Source organism: Lampetra fluviatilis, chromosome 54 (genome assembly GCF_964198595.1).
Source record: "Lampetra fluviatilis chromosome 54, kcLamFluv1.1, whole genome shotgun sequence".
NCBI lineage: Eukaryota > Metazoa > Chordata > Hyperoartia > Petromyzontiformes > Petromyzontidae > Lampetra > Lampetra fluviatilis.
Window position 1 is genome coordinate 2,913,386 of NC_136328.1, and position 16,587 is coordinate 2,929,972.

The 16,587-nt window shown below is 52.1% G+C and overlaps 1 protein-coding gene across 1 annotated transcript in view; it reads right to left on the bottom strand.

Annotated features, from left to right (window-relative positions):
* Positions 1-16,587, bottom strand: part of LOC144949516 (nuclear factor of activated T-cells, cytoplasmic 4-like) — a 96,926-nt gene that overhangs the window by 52,410 nt on the left and 27,929 nt on the right. The window contains exons 7-8 of the mRNA XM_078879441.1: positions 11,815-11,904; positions 10,838-10,947 (exon numbers count right to left, since the gene is read on the bottom strand). Coding sequence (XP_078735567.1) covers positions 10,838-10,947; positions 11,815-11,904 — 200 coding nt within the window. The remainder of the gene's footprint in view (positions 1-10,837; positions 10,948-11,814; positions 11,905-16,587) is intronic.

The following is a 16,587-nucleotide window of genomic DNA, read 5'->3' on the forward strand; positions in this document are numbered from 1 at the left end:
GCCCGCGTGTGCGTTACCTGAGAGATTGCCAGCCCTTCCCCCGAAGCTCGACCGGGTCTTTACCAGCACTGGGAGCCTCTCTCTCGACGCTGACGTGCACCCCTAGCCCGACGCGAAGTTACACACAATTGCGCGACTCCAAAATAATAATGTGCGTCTTCGTGAAGACCGTACGATGGAAAGTACACGAGCTGGGCCGGGCCAGGCCGGGCGGGTCGCCCGGAAAACCAAGCGGAGCGACGAGAGGACGCGCGAGGGTGCGTCGCGTCACGTCCGTGAGAAGCGAGGTTCCCGCAGGACGGAGGGGCTGCCAAACCGGTGACCGCGTTTTCCATCGGCGTGAATCGCAACAGGAGACCGCAGCTTGTCAGGCTTTGGTGTTGCACTTCTCCCGGTTTTTTTTCCACCCCTCCACATTTAGAAATGTACGTTTAGAGCAGCGGTTCTTCACCTGGGGTGCACGCACCCCCTGGGGTGCAAGGCTTGCAGTGAAGTGAAGGTTAAGAGCCACTGGTTTAGAGAATTTGGCAACTGCTATGAGTTTCCGCGTGTTGAGCCACTTCGTTGAGCGATCGTTCTGTGGCCAGGTCGCTTCTGAGAAATTGTTTAGTTTTAGTTTACTCCTGTAAAAGATCCCCCCCCCCCCCCCCATGTAGCCGTTAACAGACACTTGGGGCAAGTGCTGCTAGCACGTATGAACGCCGGCACTGTGGCACACGAGGGGAGGAGAGTGGCCAGCACCACGCCCGACTGCCTCCATCTCCCCAGTAGCGATGTTTACCACACACAGCGCCATAGGCACTTATTTGAGCCTGAGTCGACCTAAGGGTGGCCCAGGATCGGTTCAGATATTCGGCACCGGTGTTGATGGCCGTGAGCGGGAATCGGACTCGGTCCGCTCTGGAGAGCCGCCTCTCACCGACCCACATGCTCCACCAACCTGCCAGTCACCCTCATACCCTACCTACTACTGTAACTACTACTGTACCTACTACTGTACCCAATGCCCTACCTACTACCCTACTGACAGCCTAATAGTCCACCTACTAATACTCGACCTAATACTTCTCAACCGTTATCACAGAAGCCGCGAGTGCTTTCCCCGCGTCGACGTCCGACAACGCGTCGGCCCGACGGCTTGTCTCAACACGGCCGTCGTAGCGGGGAGCGGAGGGGGGTCGGGGGGGTCACGTGCCAAACTTTAAAGGAAAATGTTTTTAAAAATGCGTAACACTCGGAGAGAAAATATTTCCATTTACGCGGCGCAAAGGGCGGGAAATGGGGGGGGGGGCGGGAAGACCCAAAATGAAAGGAAAAACGTTTTGTTGTTGTTGTTACGAGTGCGTATGAAAGCGGCTCCCGCGTGCCATTGCCACGTGTCGGACGACGCTTTGCAACGGACTTTATGTTTCAACGGCGCAACTTACTCGTGCCGCAGGGCGGAAGTCAAAAGTCAAGAGCGATCTCTCCGCTCAAAAGAGCATCGAGGCATCGTTGCCCGTCTCCTGGTTTACTACAGCCCTGCAGAGCCAGCGGTGGAAATTCCACGTTCCTATGCCCGAGGGCTGATGGGTTGAGTCAAACCCTGAGCCTGGATTTTAACCGATTAATTTGAGCCGAGATCGCCCCCAGACCGCACCTTTTCCCGCTAAGTCAGTCCCCGTGGGAGCGGTCAGAATCAGCCCAGATCCCAATTAAATTTTTGACGACCTCCACCAATACATTGCTACGTATAAATCCTCTTTCAATCCTTCCTATCCTGGCACAGATGATAAAGCGTAAGGAAATGTTACTTTCCTTTATGCCGGACACCTGTGAAACTACTGGACATCTGTGAACTTAGGATTCCTCCAGCATAAATAAATTAAAAGACAATGTTTCTAAAACCAAATTTTAGGTCGGGGCGCCAACCCAAAGGGCCCGTTCGGGCCAGTTGCCACAGGTCACCACCGGTTTCGGTGAATGTTATTGCGCAGTTGAAAGGGATGAACAAACGATGGTGGAATTGTGATTGGAAGTGAAACAAAAAGCAGCGCACCCCCACTGAGACCTTGGGGGATCTAACACTTGTGGAGTTCACAGCCACCTGTGTGCTGAACCCCACCCCCCCACCGGCCCCACCCCCCCCCCCCTACTTTAAAATGTAATGAGTTCATGGGTCTTGACTAACCAGAGACCACGTTAATTAAAAAAACCAACACGCACGTTTATTTTCCCTGACTTCGGCTGGCTTGTCCCACGCAGCTGTACAAAGGCTGAAATACATTAAACATAGCGCACGGAGAACGACTGATATTTACAACGTGCATTAGAAGTTGGATTTGCACGGCATCGAACGTGAACCACATCTCACGATGAGGGAACAGGAGAAGGCGGTGGGCACATTAATTTCTTGATAGGAACAGAGACAGCCATTCATAGGCAGAGGGTGGCAACGATTGTGTTGAGCCTGAACTTGAACAGGGGAGTCAGCAGCATTGATGGCTGCCGGTAGGAAGTTGCAGGCCCCGGGGGCAGGCAAGCAGAACGGGCGATCCCTCCCTCCCGAGCTCAAGGTTGACGTGGGAGATTCCAGGTAACGCCTTGATTGCCGGAGTGCAAGTTGCGCGGAGACAAGCGGCGGGGGGGGGCAAGTCTGGCGATGATCATCGATGCGCGTCGGTAGTATCGTCGCGATGGGGGCCGCGTCTGTTGGGTAACGGCTGTGGGGGGGGGGGGGTTCTGGTAGCGTCTGGCATCGTCTGCCGTGTGGCCGATGGGATTGGTCGTGGGGGACCGGTCGCAGGGGAGAGAGTCGGGGCGGTCGAACCGTGCGAAGAAGGCACGGGCAAAGGGATGAGGAGGTGCCAGGGGCAGAAAGTGTTGGCGCAGACGGAGGCGTAAGACAAACACGGGAAAGACTTCTTCACAATTCCGGCTAATCGTCCGACGAAGCTGGTTGTTGTAATCGCCGGCGAAACGTCGCACTCAAATCGGGTTCACTCTCCAACGCACCTTGGCGTGCTAAAAGAGTAACTATTTAGCGACGTTTTGTATGAGAGTCGCTAATTAGTTACTCATTTGAGAACCTAAGGGATTCCCCGAACCGTTGCAGATATTTGTCACTGGCGGTCTCTGCGAGCTGGAATCAAACTCGGGTCTCTGCCTGGTTCGTAGCTTGCTAACCCCACCACACTCCCGCTCCCCACACACACACACAAAGATCCCCCAAGTAGAGCCTTTAAAAGACTGTTTGGGCAAGTGCTGCTAGCGAGTAGCACCTACGAAGGCAGGCACAGTGACACGCGAGGGGATGGGTGGCCATCACCACACCCGGCTGCCTTTGTCTTGCCAGTGGCGATGTTTAGGCACCACACCAGGTACTCATTTAAGACCGATTCATCATCTTGGACCGGTTCAGATTACTGATATGCACAGGCACACACACGCACGCAGGAGCATACGCAAGGTCTGAGAATCTACAACCCTGCTCTTGCGTTCTAACCTAACCCACGCTAAAAATGCCGGTATGCAGGAAAACATTACTTTTTTGTCCTCAAATAGAAATGCTTTTCTGCAAGTATTCAGTTTCCCAAAAAATAGCCAAATTCACTTGAAAGGTCTGGGCCAGCAGTGCTGGCAAACTCTGCTAGTAAGCTGTGTTAGTAAGCCTTTGTTATTCATAATCAACGATTTTTGGGTTTAGATCGCGTTATTTATAAATGTGTCGTAACCCTCCACCACCCGACACGGCCAATCAGTAAAAAAGTGTCACGTTGACAAAAGACAAATAGTTCACTGCTTTAGCCCACCGGTGTGTTGAAGCGTGGAACCACAACATTTACAATTTCAGTACGACGTTTCGCTGGTAATTGCATCCAGCATCATCGGGCAATCATCAGGCAATTCGCCATTCTGGCGAATTGCCCGATGATGCTGGATGCAATTACCAGCGAAACGTCGTACTGAAATTGTAAATGTTGTGGCTTCAACACACCGGTGGGCTAAAGCAGTGAACTATTTGTCTTTTGTCAACGTGACACTTTTTTACTGATTGGCCGTGTCGGGTGGTGGAGGGTTACGACACATTTATAAATAACGCGATCTAAACCCAAAAATCGTTGATTATGAACAATATTGGTCGCGAAAGCCTCACACGTGTTAAGCCTTTATTAGTAAGCATTTGTTGGTAACCAGTGTTAGCAAGCTGCGTTAACAGGCTGTGTTAGTAGGTCACGTTACTAAGTTGTGCTGGCAAGCAGTGTTAGTAAGCTGAGTTAGTAAGGAGTGTTAGGAAACCGAGTTAGTAAGCTGTGTTAGCACGCTGTGTAGCAACTGGTTCAGGGTTTTTTTTTCGAGGGAGTTGTTGTAGTTTTCAGGAATAGCACATCAAGTGTTGTCCTCAGACAGGTGGACGCACGAGACATTTTATAAACGCGGCGCAAAATTTGTTCGACAAATTAAAATGATAAAACGGTAACGTGGCAGAACAATTTACAAGAGAGAAGTAGCAGAGAGGACCCGTGATTTCCCTCCGTGAGATAACAACACCGATGGAAACGCAACGTGGCATTAATAATTTAAAAAACAAAATCCACAAGTGGTCAAAAAAATTATATAAAACCATGCCGCTTTTTTTTTTACACCGCGAGCGCTGGGGGATGAATGGGCCCAGTTTGCTTGGCCACGCGTTGCATTCAAGTAGGTGCAGGCGGTCCCGCAATAAATTCCTCTCGGTTTTATTTGCTCTTGGCACGAGGTGGCAGCCGCTAATACGCAGCAGATGTGGCCGATCTGTTAGGAAACAAACCGCTCTTACGCCGGGGTGAAGGCCATCTCACGGTGGGAGCTCAGGGCGGCGTTGGAACGAGCCGGAGGTCACCCAGGACCATCAGCTGTACTCAGAGGTCGCAAACGGGTTTTGATTCCTTACCCGTACCCGTACCCGGCCGCACCAGGGTTGCAAATGGGTACCCGTACCCGTACCCGACTGGGTACGGGTAGCCGTTCCCTACCCGTACCCTACCCGAAATGAGTGACAAACGGTTACTCACCAGTGACTCACGGCCTACCCGTACCCGTACCCGGCCACACCAGGGTCGCAAACGGCTACCCGTACCCGTACCCGGCCGGGTACGGGTAGCCGGGTATCAGGTAGGGTACAGGTATCGGGTACCCGGTTGCGACCTCTGGCTGTACTCCTCTGTTTAGGGTTCGAAACCCGGGGAAAACTTCTTGGCAATCCTGGCTAATCGGATGACGAAGCTCGGGTTTGTTGCAATCGCCAGCGCTGGCGTCGTGTTCTAATCATGAATGTTGTGGTGGGTTTATAACCTCCACCACACGACCGATTAGTGCTGAAGTAGTAACGAATTGACACGTTTTGTTTTACGTGGCAAACCTTACGAATTGGCCGTGTCGGGTGGCGGCGGGTTTAACGACACATTTATATTCACGCGATCTAACCCAAACCCCCCCCCCCTATTATGAATAATATTGGTCGCGAAAGCCTACCACGTGTTAAAGTAACCCAGGAGGGTTAGCAAACTGGCTTTGTACGTATGCTGAACTTCTTTCGCACCGTACGTAGCCAACCGTGCTAATCGGATTGCTTTCGCACAACTCCTACGCTGGTGGTGATGACAACGGACAATGAGGGGTTGCCACCTGCCCGCTTTAATCCAGACAGCTTGACCCGGACAGTCCCAGCAATTGGCATCTGTGTTACGGGTGGCGGGAATTGATTTGTACCGACATCTGGTACCGGTAATGCCGCGCGTTGAATTTAATCGCAGCAACCTGCAGCACGGTTTTGATGATAGACCGAGTGCCGAGTGAGAAATCTGTCACGGTTGGGTCTGTGGCAAGGACGGCAACCTGAATGACAGCGTAAAAACAAATGTGTAGAGCAACTCACGACTAATGTATGAACTCACAGCCCTAGGTCTGTGTTAACTACTTCAGTTCAGCGATTCCTCACTTCGTTGTACGAGACCAATTCAGTTTGGCACCGTGCACCGGTAAAGCAGTTCTTCGCGGTTAAGATGACTAGCCTTGACGCGAAAGACCTGGGAGAAACGGTGGGATAAAACAGAGGCCATGAGAGCAAAAGGATAGCAAGCCAGTCCTAAACTAAAAGGTAAAGGTGCAGCCCTGAAATTGCTTTACTCGTGCCACTGCTGGCATTTTAGCCCACCCTCCCACGCTGGCCAGATGTGTCCAAAGAGGTGAGAGCACCCACACCTTGCACCACACGTGATCTGCCAATCGACTAACTGTGGTGTGTTCATACCTACACAATTTCACTGGTGGGTGGACAGAGGCGGGGAGATTTAGGAAATTTCCACGACCGTTTTCAACTGCCGTGGCAAGGCGATCGCATCGAGCCCGGCGACCTTCGGATTGCAGGTCCGGGCACCGAGCGATACGCAGCTCTGGACGGCGTGTGACGGCTGAGCGGCCAGGCCGCAGGCGAAGAGAGGGGGGGGGGAAGCTGGAACTTGCTATGCACCTTCAATGTAGTGGTGGCTGTACACCAACAGCAATGTGAAACTAAAAACTACACATATTTTACCAGGCTACTATGTGGCATTTGTTCAGAAGCGACCTGGCCACAGATGATAGCTCAACGAAGTGGCTTATCGCGTGGAAATGTACAGCAGCGGCCAAATACTCTAAAACGCAACTTTGTTTGTAAATGTGGAGGGAAAAAACCGAATGGACCAGGGAAAAATCCACGCGACCACGGGGAGAGAGACACGCCGACTCCAAATATACAACAGGCGTCACTGTCGGGATGGAGCTCACGACCTCCTGTATACCGGTCGAGGTCGTCAACATCTCGCCACCGTGGCGCCAACGGTGTGCTTTTATCGCCGGCTGCAATCCCGGTTGATAGCAGCGTAGCCACGAGGCCGATTTCCACCCCTCCCCAAGATCAGATGACGCCCACTCACAGTCGCCGTGGGGAACGGCACGCTCCGGAACCCCGTTTTGGGAATCGTTATCGGCGTTTCAGTTCTTTATTTTTATTTTATTTCCAGGAGGGTGCTCATCGGAACGCGTGCAAACGCTCGCCAAGGCGAATAGAGAGGACCCGACGCTGCGGTGACACGGCAAGCTGTCAGCAGCAGCAGCAACCATCTCTCATCGTCACGGCATACTGACGCCGTGACCATGGGAGATTTATGTTACCGCGAAATCAATTCTCGCTCCTGCTGTGATGAACATCATCATAATACTTGTAGGAACCTCCTGGTTACACCAGCCCACAGGGGATTATTGTGTCCGTCCGTCCGTCGTGCAGGGAGGGGCTGGGTGGGGAGGGAGGGGCTGGGTGGGAAGGGGAGGGTGGGGAGGGGCTGGGTGGGGAGGGGAGTGTGGGGAGGGGCTGGGTGGGGGGTGGGAGGGGTGGGGCTGGGTGTGGAGGGGCTGGTCACCCCGTGGTGCCCTTATAAAACTCAACGTTTAACCTACTCACGCCGGCTTGTGCCCGTCCTCACAGTCGGGCATATTTGCGGAATACACCACGCCGCCGTTGACCTTGGCCATTGACCGAGCAACCCAACGTTCCTACCAGCTCCCTCCGCAGGAATGTGTTAATTTGGTCCATTTGGTATCCCTGCCATTTTTATACCGTAAAGCGATCACGAAGGAAGGTGCCGTTTGTGTGTATGTTGAACTTCTTTCGCACCGTACGTAGCCAACGGAAAGTGCGGGTGGAAGGACAACAAACTAAACACAAAAAGCAGTTCTAAAGAGGTGAGCTTTCAATCGAGATTTGAAAGTGCATAGCTCCAGTGGCTTACTAATATCAAAAGGATTGGCGTTCCAGACGGCCGCAGAAGCGCACCTGAAAGCGCTGTGCGATGCTGTGACCGTCTTTGTTCGACGGCTCAGCCAAATGCCGCTACTGCTACTGCTGCTGCGAGGATGACCGGAGTTCACATTGCTCCTCGACCGGCTTGGAGGAGGACCTCATCCAGCAGGTGATCGACCGAGGTCAACGATGAAAACGACACAGATGCCCATTAACGCTCACGCACGATACTGCATGTCCGATTTGGCAAAGACCGCACTTGACTGACGAGATCCACGTTACATTTCCAGGAAACAGTCCTGTTCTTCATCGAGTGAAGATAGTATGCACGACGTTACAATTAAAACTAAATGTTTCCTATCCGGTCAAATGGTGCTGTGGTCAACACACTTGGCTCACAATGGGCGGGTTTTTTTATCATTCATATTCCCAACCATCATTCCTCCAAGGTCGATGAAACGAGTCGGGTACCAATATGTAGAACGTTACTCAGTGGTCTTCGTGCTGTGGATAGATTGGGCAAGCTGTCAATGAAAACGTGGAATTTCCACCAAGTTGCTTGGGCGCCATAGATCAAATTACATATTCCCACAATCAATAAAATCCCGACGGAGGCCAATAAAGCAGCAACCTCAATGCGAATGCAGGGAGCGCGCGAGGCATTACCCCACGGTACGCACTGCAATTGCGGGCGTTCCGTTTTTTTTTGCCTACTTTTTACGAACGTCCCACAACGCAACTAACATCGCTTTACAAAAATGTAGCCAAGATGCGAGTAAAAATAAGGCCGAAAAATAAATAACAACAATAACAGTTCCTTGTGGTTTTTAGTTTTAAATGTCAATGGTGTTTTGTTTCAATCTTTTTTTAAACACCCCAAAATGAATTTTTTGAGATATCGTCGTGAAGCAAGGCTCTCCGTCGAGGTTTTGGTAGTTCCGTTGTGGTGAGAGGGGGCGGGCGGGGGTAGGATGGTGGGGGGGGGGGTTGTCGTGGGGTTCGGGGGGGTTGTGGTGGAGGTTTGCTCTGCCCACGCATCTCGGGCGAAACCACAGCGAAATGAACCTCAAAGCGGCCAACGCACACGAGAAGCGCCCCCCACGAGCGAGAGCGAGAGATTCCCCGCGCGTTGGGAGAGAAGCACGGGGAAACCCACCATTCCAGAGGTTCGCTCGGGAGCGGTACGTTGTGATGCATCAGACTTGCTATTTGCTCATCACGAAGGAAAGATTTCTCTCCCTTGGCACCTTCTCCTTTCTTAAGGGTACAAAAGCTGCTTCTGTTGAGATAAACATCTCCGTCCGTCAGTTTCCCGTCGTCCGGATTCCAGCGCTCTTTCACAGCCACAACGTCAACGTAACTTCATTTCGCCTTCAGCTCAAAACCCAAAACACACTCTAAGAATTGTGTTTCTTTATCTCACCGCTGAATTCCTATCTCAAACCCATCTTCCCCGATGACACGTTTACACTCCCGTTCGAACGTTTATCTCGGCCGTAAACTGTTAAGCTCCTTCAATCGTTGTGATCTGGGCGGATGGAACGATAGGCAGATGAGTGGTTTGTGAGCGTGCCGGTGAGCCGGCCTGGAGAGGTATGATAGTAGTGGAGGTATAACATGAGGAGTGGTGTGACAGTAGGAACACCACCTCTGTGTCAGAATCCCAAACACTTGTCAAAGGGTTCTCTCTCATCCGATTAGCACGGTTGGCTATGTACACTGCGAAAGACGTTCAAACATACGTACATACAAAGGCTCCCGTAAACAGCCCACGCTGACATTTCTTCCCTGCCGAACGCCTCTGTTCGCTTAGAACCGCAACCTCAATGCCAACTCCTCGTTTAAGAGTTGAAATTCCGCACGCAAAAGGAGGTTTGTGCGACGGCAAGAGGCGCGAGATTGTGACCACTTGATCGGCCCGCCCCACCATGCCTTGCAGGCCACGCGAGACCACCGTGCGGTGGGGGTGCAATGCATGATGGGAGGACTGAACCGGGGGTCACAGCGGCACCTTTGTTGTCTAGAATAAACTTCACGCGGCACGTATTATCCCTCTTATTTGCTTGCCAGAGAGCTGCCCAGAGCAAACACCTTGCCCGGTATTGCATTCGAGTCGAGGAATGGCTGTGATTGTCGGGACAACGACGTCATCCACTCGTACGCACGCTGTGCAATGCTCTCATAGAAGCTGCCTGTAGGCTACCCTCCGCTCAAAAACACACCGATTCATCCGAGCCGTGCGCTCGCAAAATGTGGAGGCTTGCGATAAGGAACAGCAGCACCAGTCATTTAACTGGCTTCTGTCCGCAATACACGCTCTGGCCAGACAGACATACTGTGCGCTTATATTGCGATTGCACGGATAGCGGATCGCTTTCGTGCCTTCCCACGCAAGCGACGACGACGCTTCCCCCGTCACCGTCGTTTGCCGACCCCCCCGACCCCCGGCACCACCGAGTAGCGCGGTCGGCTACGGTACGGTGCGAAAGAAGTTCACCGTACGCAACCGTACGCGGTGTGTGCGAAAGCTCGCGGACACTTGAATGCCGGATGGAACGAAGGCATTTAAAGGGCTCCCCTGGCAAAGAAAAATGTGCATTAGCCGGGTAACGTATCCTGCACGTCCGTCTGCTGTGCGCATGTGTAGTGTCCTGCTCGTTTGTGTATATATGCGTGTTGACATCCATGTTACAACTTCATGCCACGCATGAGTGTGTGTGTGTGTGGAGAGCGGTGGCGCAGCGGTGCGCCCGGCGACCTGAGTTCGCGACTCCCGCTCACGGCCAGCAACACCAGTGACGAATATCCGAACCGGTCCTGGGGCCTCCCCTAGGTCTACGCAGCCTCAAATGGGTGCCCGGTGCGGCTGCGTGTCGTAAACATCTCCACTGGGGAGACAAAGGCGGCCGGGCGTGGCGTTGGCCACCCCACCCCCTTGCGCGCCGTTCTGGCCCTTCATGAGGCACTCAGTAACAGCACTTGCCCCAACAGCTTGTTCAGGCTACACGCGCGCGTGTCGATACTGTGTTTGCTGCGTACCAGGCGGTCATGCCGTTCTCGGGCAGGATGGGGATCTCCAGCACTTTGGTGCCCGTCAGCACACACTCCTGGCTCGGGGTGGCCACCGTCTTCCCCGTGATGCGATGCACCTGCGTCCGCACACCGGCAGCACAGAAACAACAGCAGCGCAGCAGCAGCACAGCGGAAACGCAACAACATGATGATCATCATCATCGTAATCATCATCATATAGCGGAAACGCAACAACATGATGATCATCATCATCGTAATCATCATCATCATCTCCACACATGCATCGTAATTATTAAGCCACACTCATCATCATTATCATCAACAGAGACTCATCATCATCAACATTGTGGCAGGGTTAGCGGAATATGGGGCAACCGCTTTGTGATGCGGTCTATATTTTGGTGGCGAGCCAATGATGGTTTTTCTACGGGACTGGTCTCCATCAGAGAAATGTGGAATTTGCTTCCGGCAGTGAAGCACAGTGCCGATAGCGACGAGCAGTGTACGATGCTAACTTCAGCAGGGCTCTTACCCGGCTCGGTAAATGGGAATCAAAAACAGAACGTTGGGAAAAGCGTTGCTATTTTAAGTGCAAACATTTACATGCATAACACATCGTAGAAGGTGTACGGCATGTTGAGATGGATCTGCATTCATATGGCATGAATATTCCACATTGTATTATATTACCGATGTTGTTTTTACCAACGTAACTACCATACAAAGTTATTATATTAGTCATCACATTACGATTTCATATGCATCCCATTTATTTCCTCTATAAAAAAAACTGACCCATAGACAATCTGCATGGCTCTGTGAAACTGGGTTGGAATTACCATTTGACACATTTCATTAAGTACGCATCGCGCGCGCACGCAGGTAACCTCCCCCGCCAGATGTTTATCCGTGCTGCAAAAAAAAGTAAGAATCGACAAAATTTTTAACAAATTCGACATTATTTAAATGACAGCGACAATCACCTGATAAAAAGCGTGCGGCCGCAACAGCCTCTCGTCCGCGGTGCCGATAAACATCTGCAGGTTCAAGGGCTTCTGGGAAAACCCGACGAGCTGAGGGGGGGGGCAGCAGAAGGGGAGGGAGGGAGGGCAATGGCCAACGCGCACACACGAAACGTACAATCGCGCGCGCGTCCCGGTGATCGTTTACATTTTAGTGGCGCATCGCAGGATCCCTTCATTAGCCACCACAGTTGAAACACTTTCAAGAGAGCAGCTCTTCTGGGAAGGAAGTAACCCCCCCCCACCCCCCCCGGGTGTCGGCCGTGCAACGGTTGTGGGACGAAGACAGGGCGGCATTAGCAGCCGTGTGGCAGGCACGACCGCCACACCGGTTAATTTTATGAAGAAGCGCGAAATGCACCCGATGTGGTCAAGATTTCAGAAGCTAAGCAAGGTTTGGGCCTGGACAGCGAGCAGACGGGCGGTCGTCACAGGTGCCATTGTTGCCATCGGCTGCTGCCAAGCGGTGGGCAGCAGAGGGCAGCAACATCGATTGCTGCGTCGTACTTCTGTGTTGCCATGTCTGCGTTCCCCCTGCCCCCGCACCTTCACCAAAGGTGCCGCCGAGTGACCGGCGTGGTGAAATATGGCAACGATAAACCTCACACGGCGAGGGCCCTCACCCGGCATTGCATCGGCGTGTACGTTCAGAAAATTAGTTTACTCATTGAATGTGGACACGGGTTAGAAACAAGGCGGGATGATGAATGGTTATCGAACGCAGGAGGCTTTTATATATATGTCGCAGAGGGAAAAGGAGAACGCACAGATGGAGATAAGATAAGAAGTAGGAACACAGCCATAAAGGATTGTGAACAGGGTGGCATTTGGCAGTTGATAAACCAATATAGGGAAACCCTTTCACCAGATTATCAACGACAAAAACACAGCACTCGTCATCATCGTCAGGTCCAACGATATCTGGCGGCACGCTTCGTAGCAGCATCCCGTATCACCCGAAGTTTTAGACGAGGAATTCGACGTGGTGCGGACAGCCTGTGGTATTCCAGCCGAGGCCGAGTCTTCTGTGGATATCATAGCCCGGTCGACCCAAAGCAGTGAAACGTTTAGTCAGCCACTGACCAAATAAGTCAAGGGACTGCGATTGATCCTGTAAGCGGCGTTTGCACTAATTCATGTACAGCGAGGGAAAAAAAAGAATCGAATTTAATTGAAGATAACGATGTACCCGCTTGTCGCATGCCAGGCGACCAGCACTGCTTGGCGGGCTCGCTGCACGTTATTTACTTGCGCACAGCGCGAATAAATAAATAAAAACTTCACATCAAATGAAAAAGAAAAGGACTTTCTCACAACGGCTCGTAATTTGGCAGCGGCGCTATTTTGATGTTGAAACGTCGCGCATGTTTTTCGAATTATGCCGCAATAATTATGAGCAACAAAATCAGCCGTTGCAACATTGCGTGCGTCTGGAAGCGCGTGCGTGTGTGCGCGTGTGCGCCTGTGTGCGCATGTGCGCGTGTGTGATCGGAAGAGGCCAGGGAATGTTGCTCTTTGGCATTTGGCACGGCGCGTGGGGAGCGGAGGTGCAGCGGTTAGCTGTGCTGCGCAAAACAACCCAGCAGAGACCCGAGTTCGATTCCTGCTCGTGGCCAACACCAAGTGACGATCATCACAACCGGCACTGAGCCCTCCCCTAGGTCGATTCAGTCTCAAATGAGTACCTGGTGCGGTGTGTAAACATCACCACTGGGGAGACAAAGGCGGTCGGGGGTGGTGCTGGCCACCTACCCCCTCGTGTACCGTGCTGGGCTTCATAGGTGCTACTCGCTAACAGCACTCAGCACCCGAGCAGTCTGTTTAGGCTATTCTAGTTTTTATTCCAGAAGTGGAAGAAAAACTGATGGCCCATGTACGCCACGGTGGCTAGGAGATGTTATCTGCCTCGCCTGGTGTGCAGGAGGTCGTGGGTTCGATCCCGACCCTGACGCCTGCTGTATATATGGAGTTTGCGCATTTTCACCGAGGTGTGGATTTTTCTCCGGGTCCTCCGGTTTTTCCCTCCGCATTTCGAATCGACACGCGTTTAAGAGTATTTGGCTGCTATAAATTTCCACGTGAAAAGCCACTTTGCCGAGCTATCATTTGTGACCTACACATACAGCTCGGTGAGCCTTACCTGCTAACATAAAATATTTTTAAATAGTTTAGTCCCGCGAAACTTATCACGTGGGCCGAGGCCGGACTTTTGCGGCAGCCTTGCACGCTGCACCCAGGCAGCGCAGCTCGCTGCTCTCTCTGTGCCACGTGGCTGGCACAGGGAAGGGGGGGGGAAGGTGACGTGCCCTCTCTCGCGCGCTCACCCTGGACCGCGGTCGTGGTCTCGTGAGTCGCGCGTCGCTCGCTGACATCTCTCGCACGTAGGTCAAACTTTCAGGGCCGGGTTTTGATAAATAGAGCAGGCGGCGAATCTCAAAAAGTGCACGTTAGCTCGGCTAAATAAACGAATATACATTCCGAATGCCCGCGTGGCTCCCTATTCTTCCCTCCGCCGCTTGCCGGCGGCCAAGGGAAGGATGCGTGGGCAGCGGGCGGTGGCGGGGGTGGGGGGGGGGTAGGCGGCACTGGGGCAGGATGTGAGCCGTGCCGAGGCGCCCCAGGAATGACTCGGCACGGCTTGGGTCTCTGCGATCGCCGTGGGAACGCGGCGTTTGGGTACCGGCTGTCGTCTCGCCACGCCTCCGATTAGCCCGCTTGGCTACGTAGGGTGCGAAAGAAGTTCGACATTCATGCAAGCACAGCTAATAGTCGCTACATATCCCAGTAGATCCGGTGGTCTTGCGGGTACCTTTGTTTTCACACCGTCACTTTTTATATTCGTGGGTCTTTCGGTAAAGTCACGACGTTTCGATCGCAACACAAGCAATCGTCATCAGGTGTGGAAAGCCTCCCCGTAGGAGCAATTGTACAGCAATTAGACACCAATTTTGGATTCCTTGTAAACATTTTACGTGATATGCCACTTAAAAGTTGAGTCCATTTAAAAAAATTGGCCCAACTTAAAAAAAAAAATCTAATTAAAAACAACTTAAGATGTTCTTTTTTCACTTAAAATGTACGTTTCAGATCCTGTGTGTTTTTGGGAGAAAAAATAATTGGCTTGAATTATGAGGAGTGCTAAAGCTCCAAAACATGGTCAATATTTGACTAAAAGAACACGCTTGTTTGGATGGACTGCCAAACGTTATCCAATTTAATACACACCAGTCGTGCATTACTGGGTTTTAATATCTTCTTCATGAAGTGAATTCTGGCGAAAATTCCAAAAAAATATTAAAAGGGCAATATGGAGGAAATTCAGACTCGGCAAAACCAGGCTGCCAAATGCCACGGGCGTTACCGATGGATGTGTTGAGAGCTCGTTTAGAGACGCAATTCTCGTGTTCATCAATCCCGTGGCGACTAGCGAGTGGGGCAATTTAACCCTTTCCCATTTCTTCCAGTTCTGTAAGAAAAGCTGAAGTAGTCCGTAACAGACTGTTGGGACGCTGAGTGCTGTTAGCGAGTAGCAGCACCTATGAAGGCCGGCACGGCACACGAGGGGCTTGGGTGGCCAGCACCACGCCCGGCCGCCTTTGTCTCCACTGTGGTGATGTTTACACTACCGCACCGGGTGCTCATTTGAGGCTGAGTCGACCTAGGGGAGGCCCAGGACCGGTTCAGAGAATCGTTGGGGGGTCGTGAGCAGGAATCGAACTCGGGTCGTCGGGGTTGTCCATCACACATCGCAGCAGGTAGGTTATTTTTGTTTGAATACCGCTACAGTCCAAGCAAATCCACCATTAATTTTTGCAGTCGCCAAGCCAGTAAGTACACTTAATGAGCTGCCTCTAAACATGCCACTGTTGATCACAGTGCTGGACTGCTCGACAATGACGAACCAAATTCCAGCTCCTTCGCTCGTTTCCTTTTGGGGATTGTTCGTAGAATCTGCGATGTCCAAAAGACGTGCAGAACCCGGTGTAGTCCCGGTCAAACGCATAAACAGTCAACGGCAAAAGCAGTGCCAAAAGCCAAATGGACGACATTCCCCGGCCTCTTCCGATCACGCACGCACACACCCCACGTACACACGCAAGTTAATTGATATCTTGCACGTAAGTCAAAATAAAAATAAAATAACTTCATCGGAACCGAGGCTCCCACGAGGCCGTGGCAGGGAGGGCGCGTGTGGAGGCACAGTTGTTACGCCGGCTATTGTACAGTTGCGGGCGTGTCGCTGAGGTTCTCTGCGGTGAGTAACAATGTCCTTGACGCTGCTACGTCTCTCTATCACCGAATGCTTTATAAGCGGGGGGGGGGTGGGGTGCACATGGCTTGGGATCTCCGGAGAGATGGGATTTGGGTGAGGGGGTAGAGGATGGAGATTAAAATGAGCCCACAGGAAGGTAAATGGTGAGAAATGAGGACACTCCGAAGACGAACGCAGCGTTGATCGCCAACACCGTACCGAGTCGTGCCACTAAACATTTAAAAGTGCACGATACACGCCTGTCTAGATGTGGCTGAGAGACACCCAAGCGTGTCTACATGTAGCTGAGAGACACCCACAGAGTGTCTAGATGTGGCTGAAAGACGACCCCAAAATCATTATATTTTAAATTCCTCATTTACCTCCTTCAACAAGCTGGGTGACAAATGCTGATTGAGCCGATGCCTGAACGTTTCAATACAAAGTATCTACGAACGGTAGGCTGGATACTGAGTCAGTAG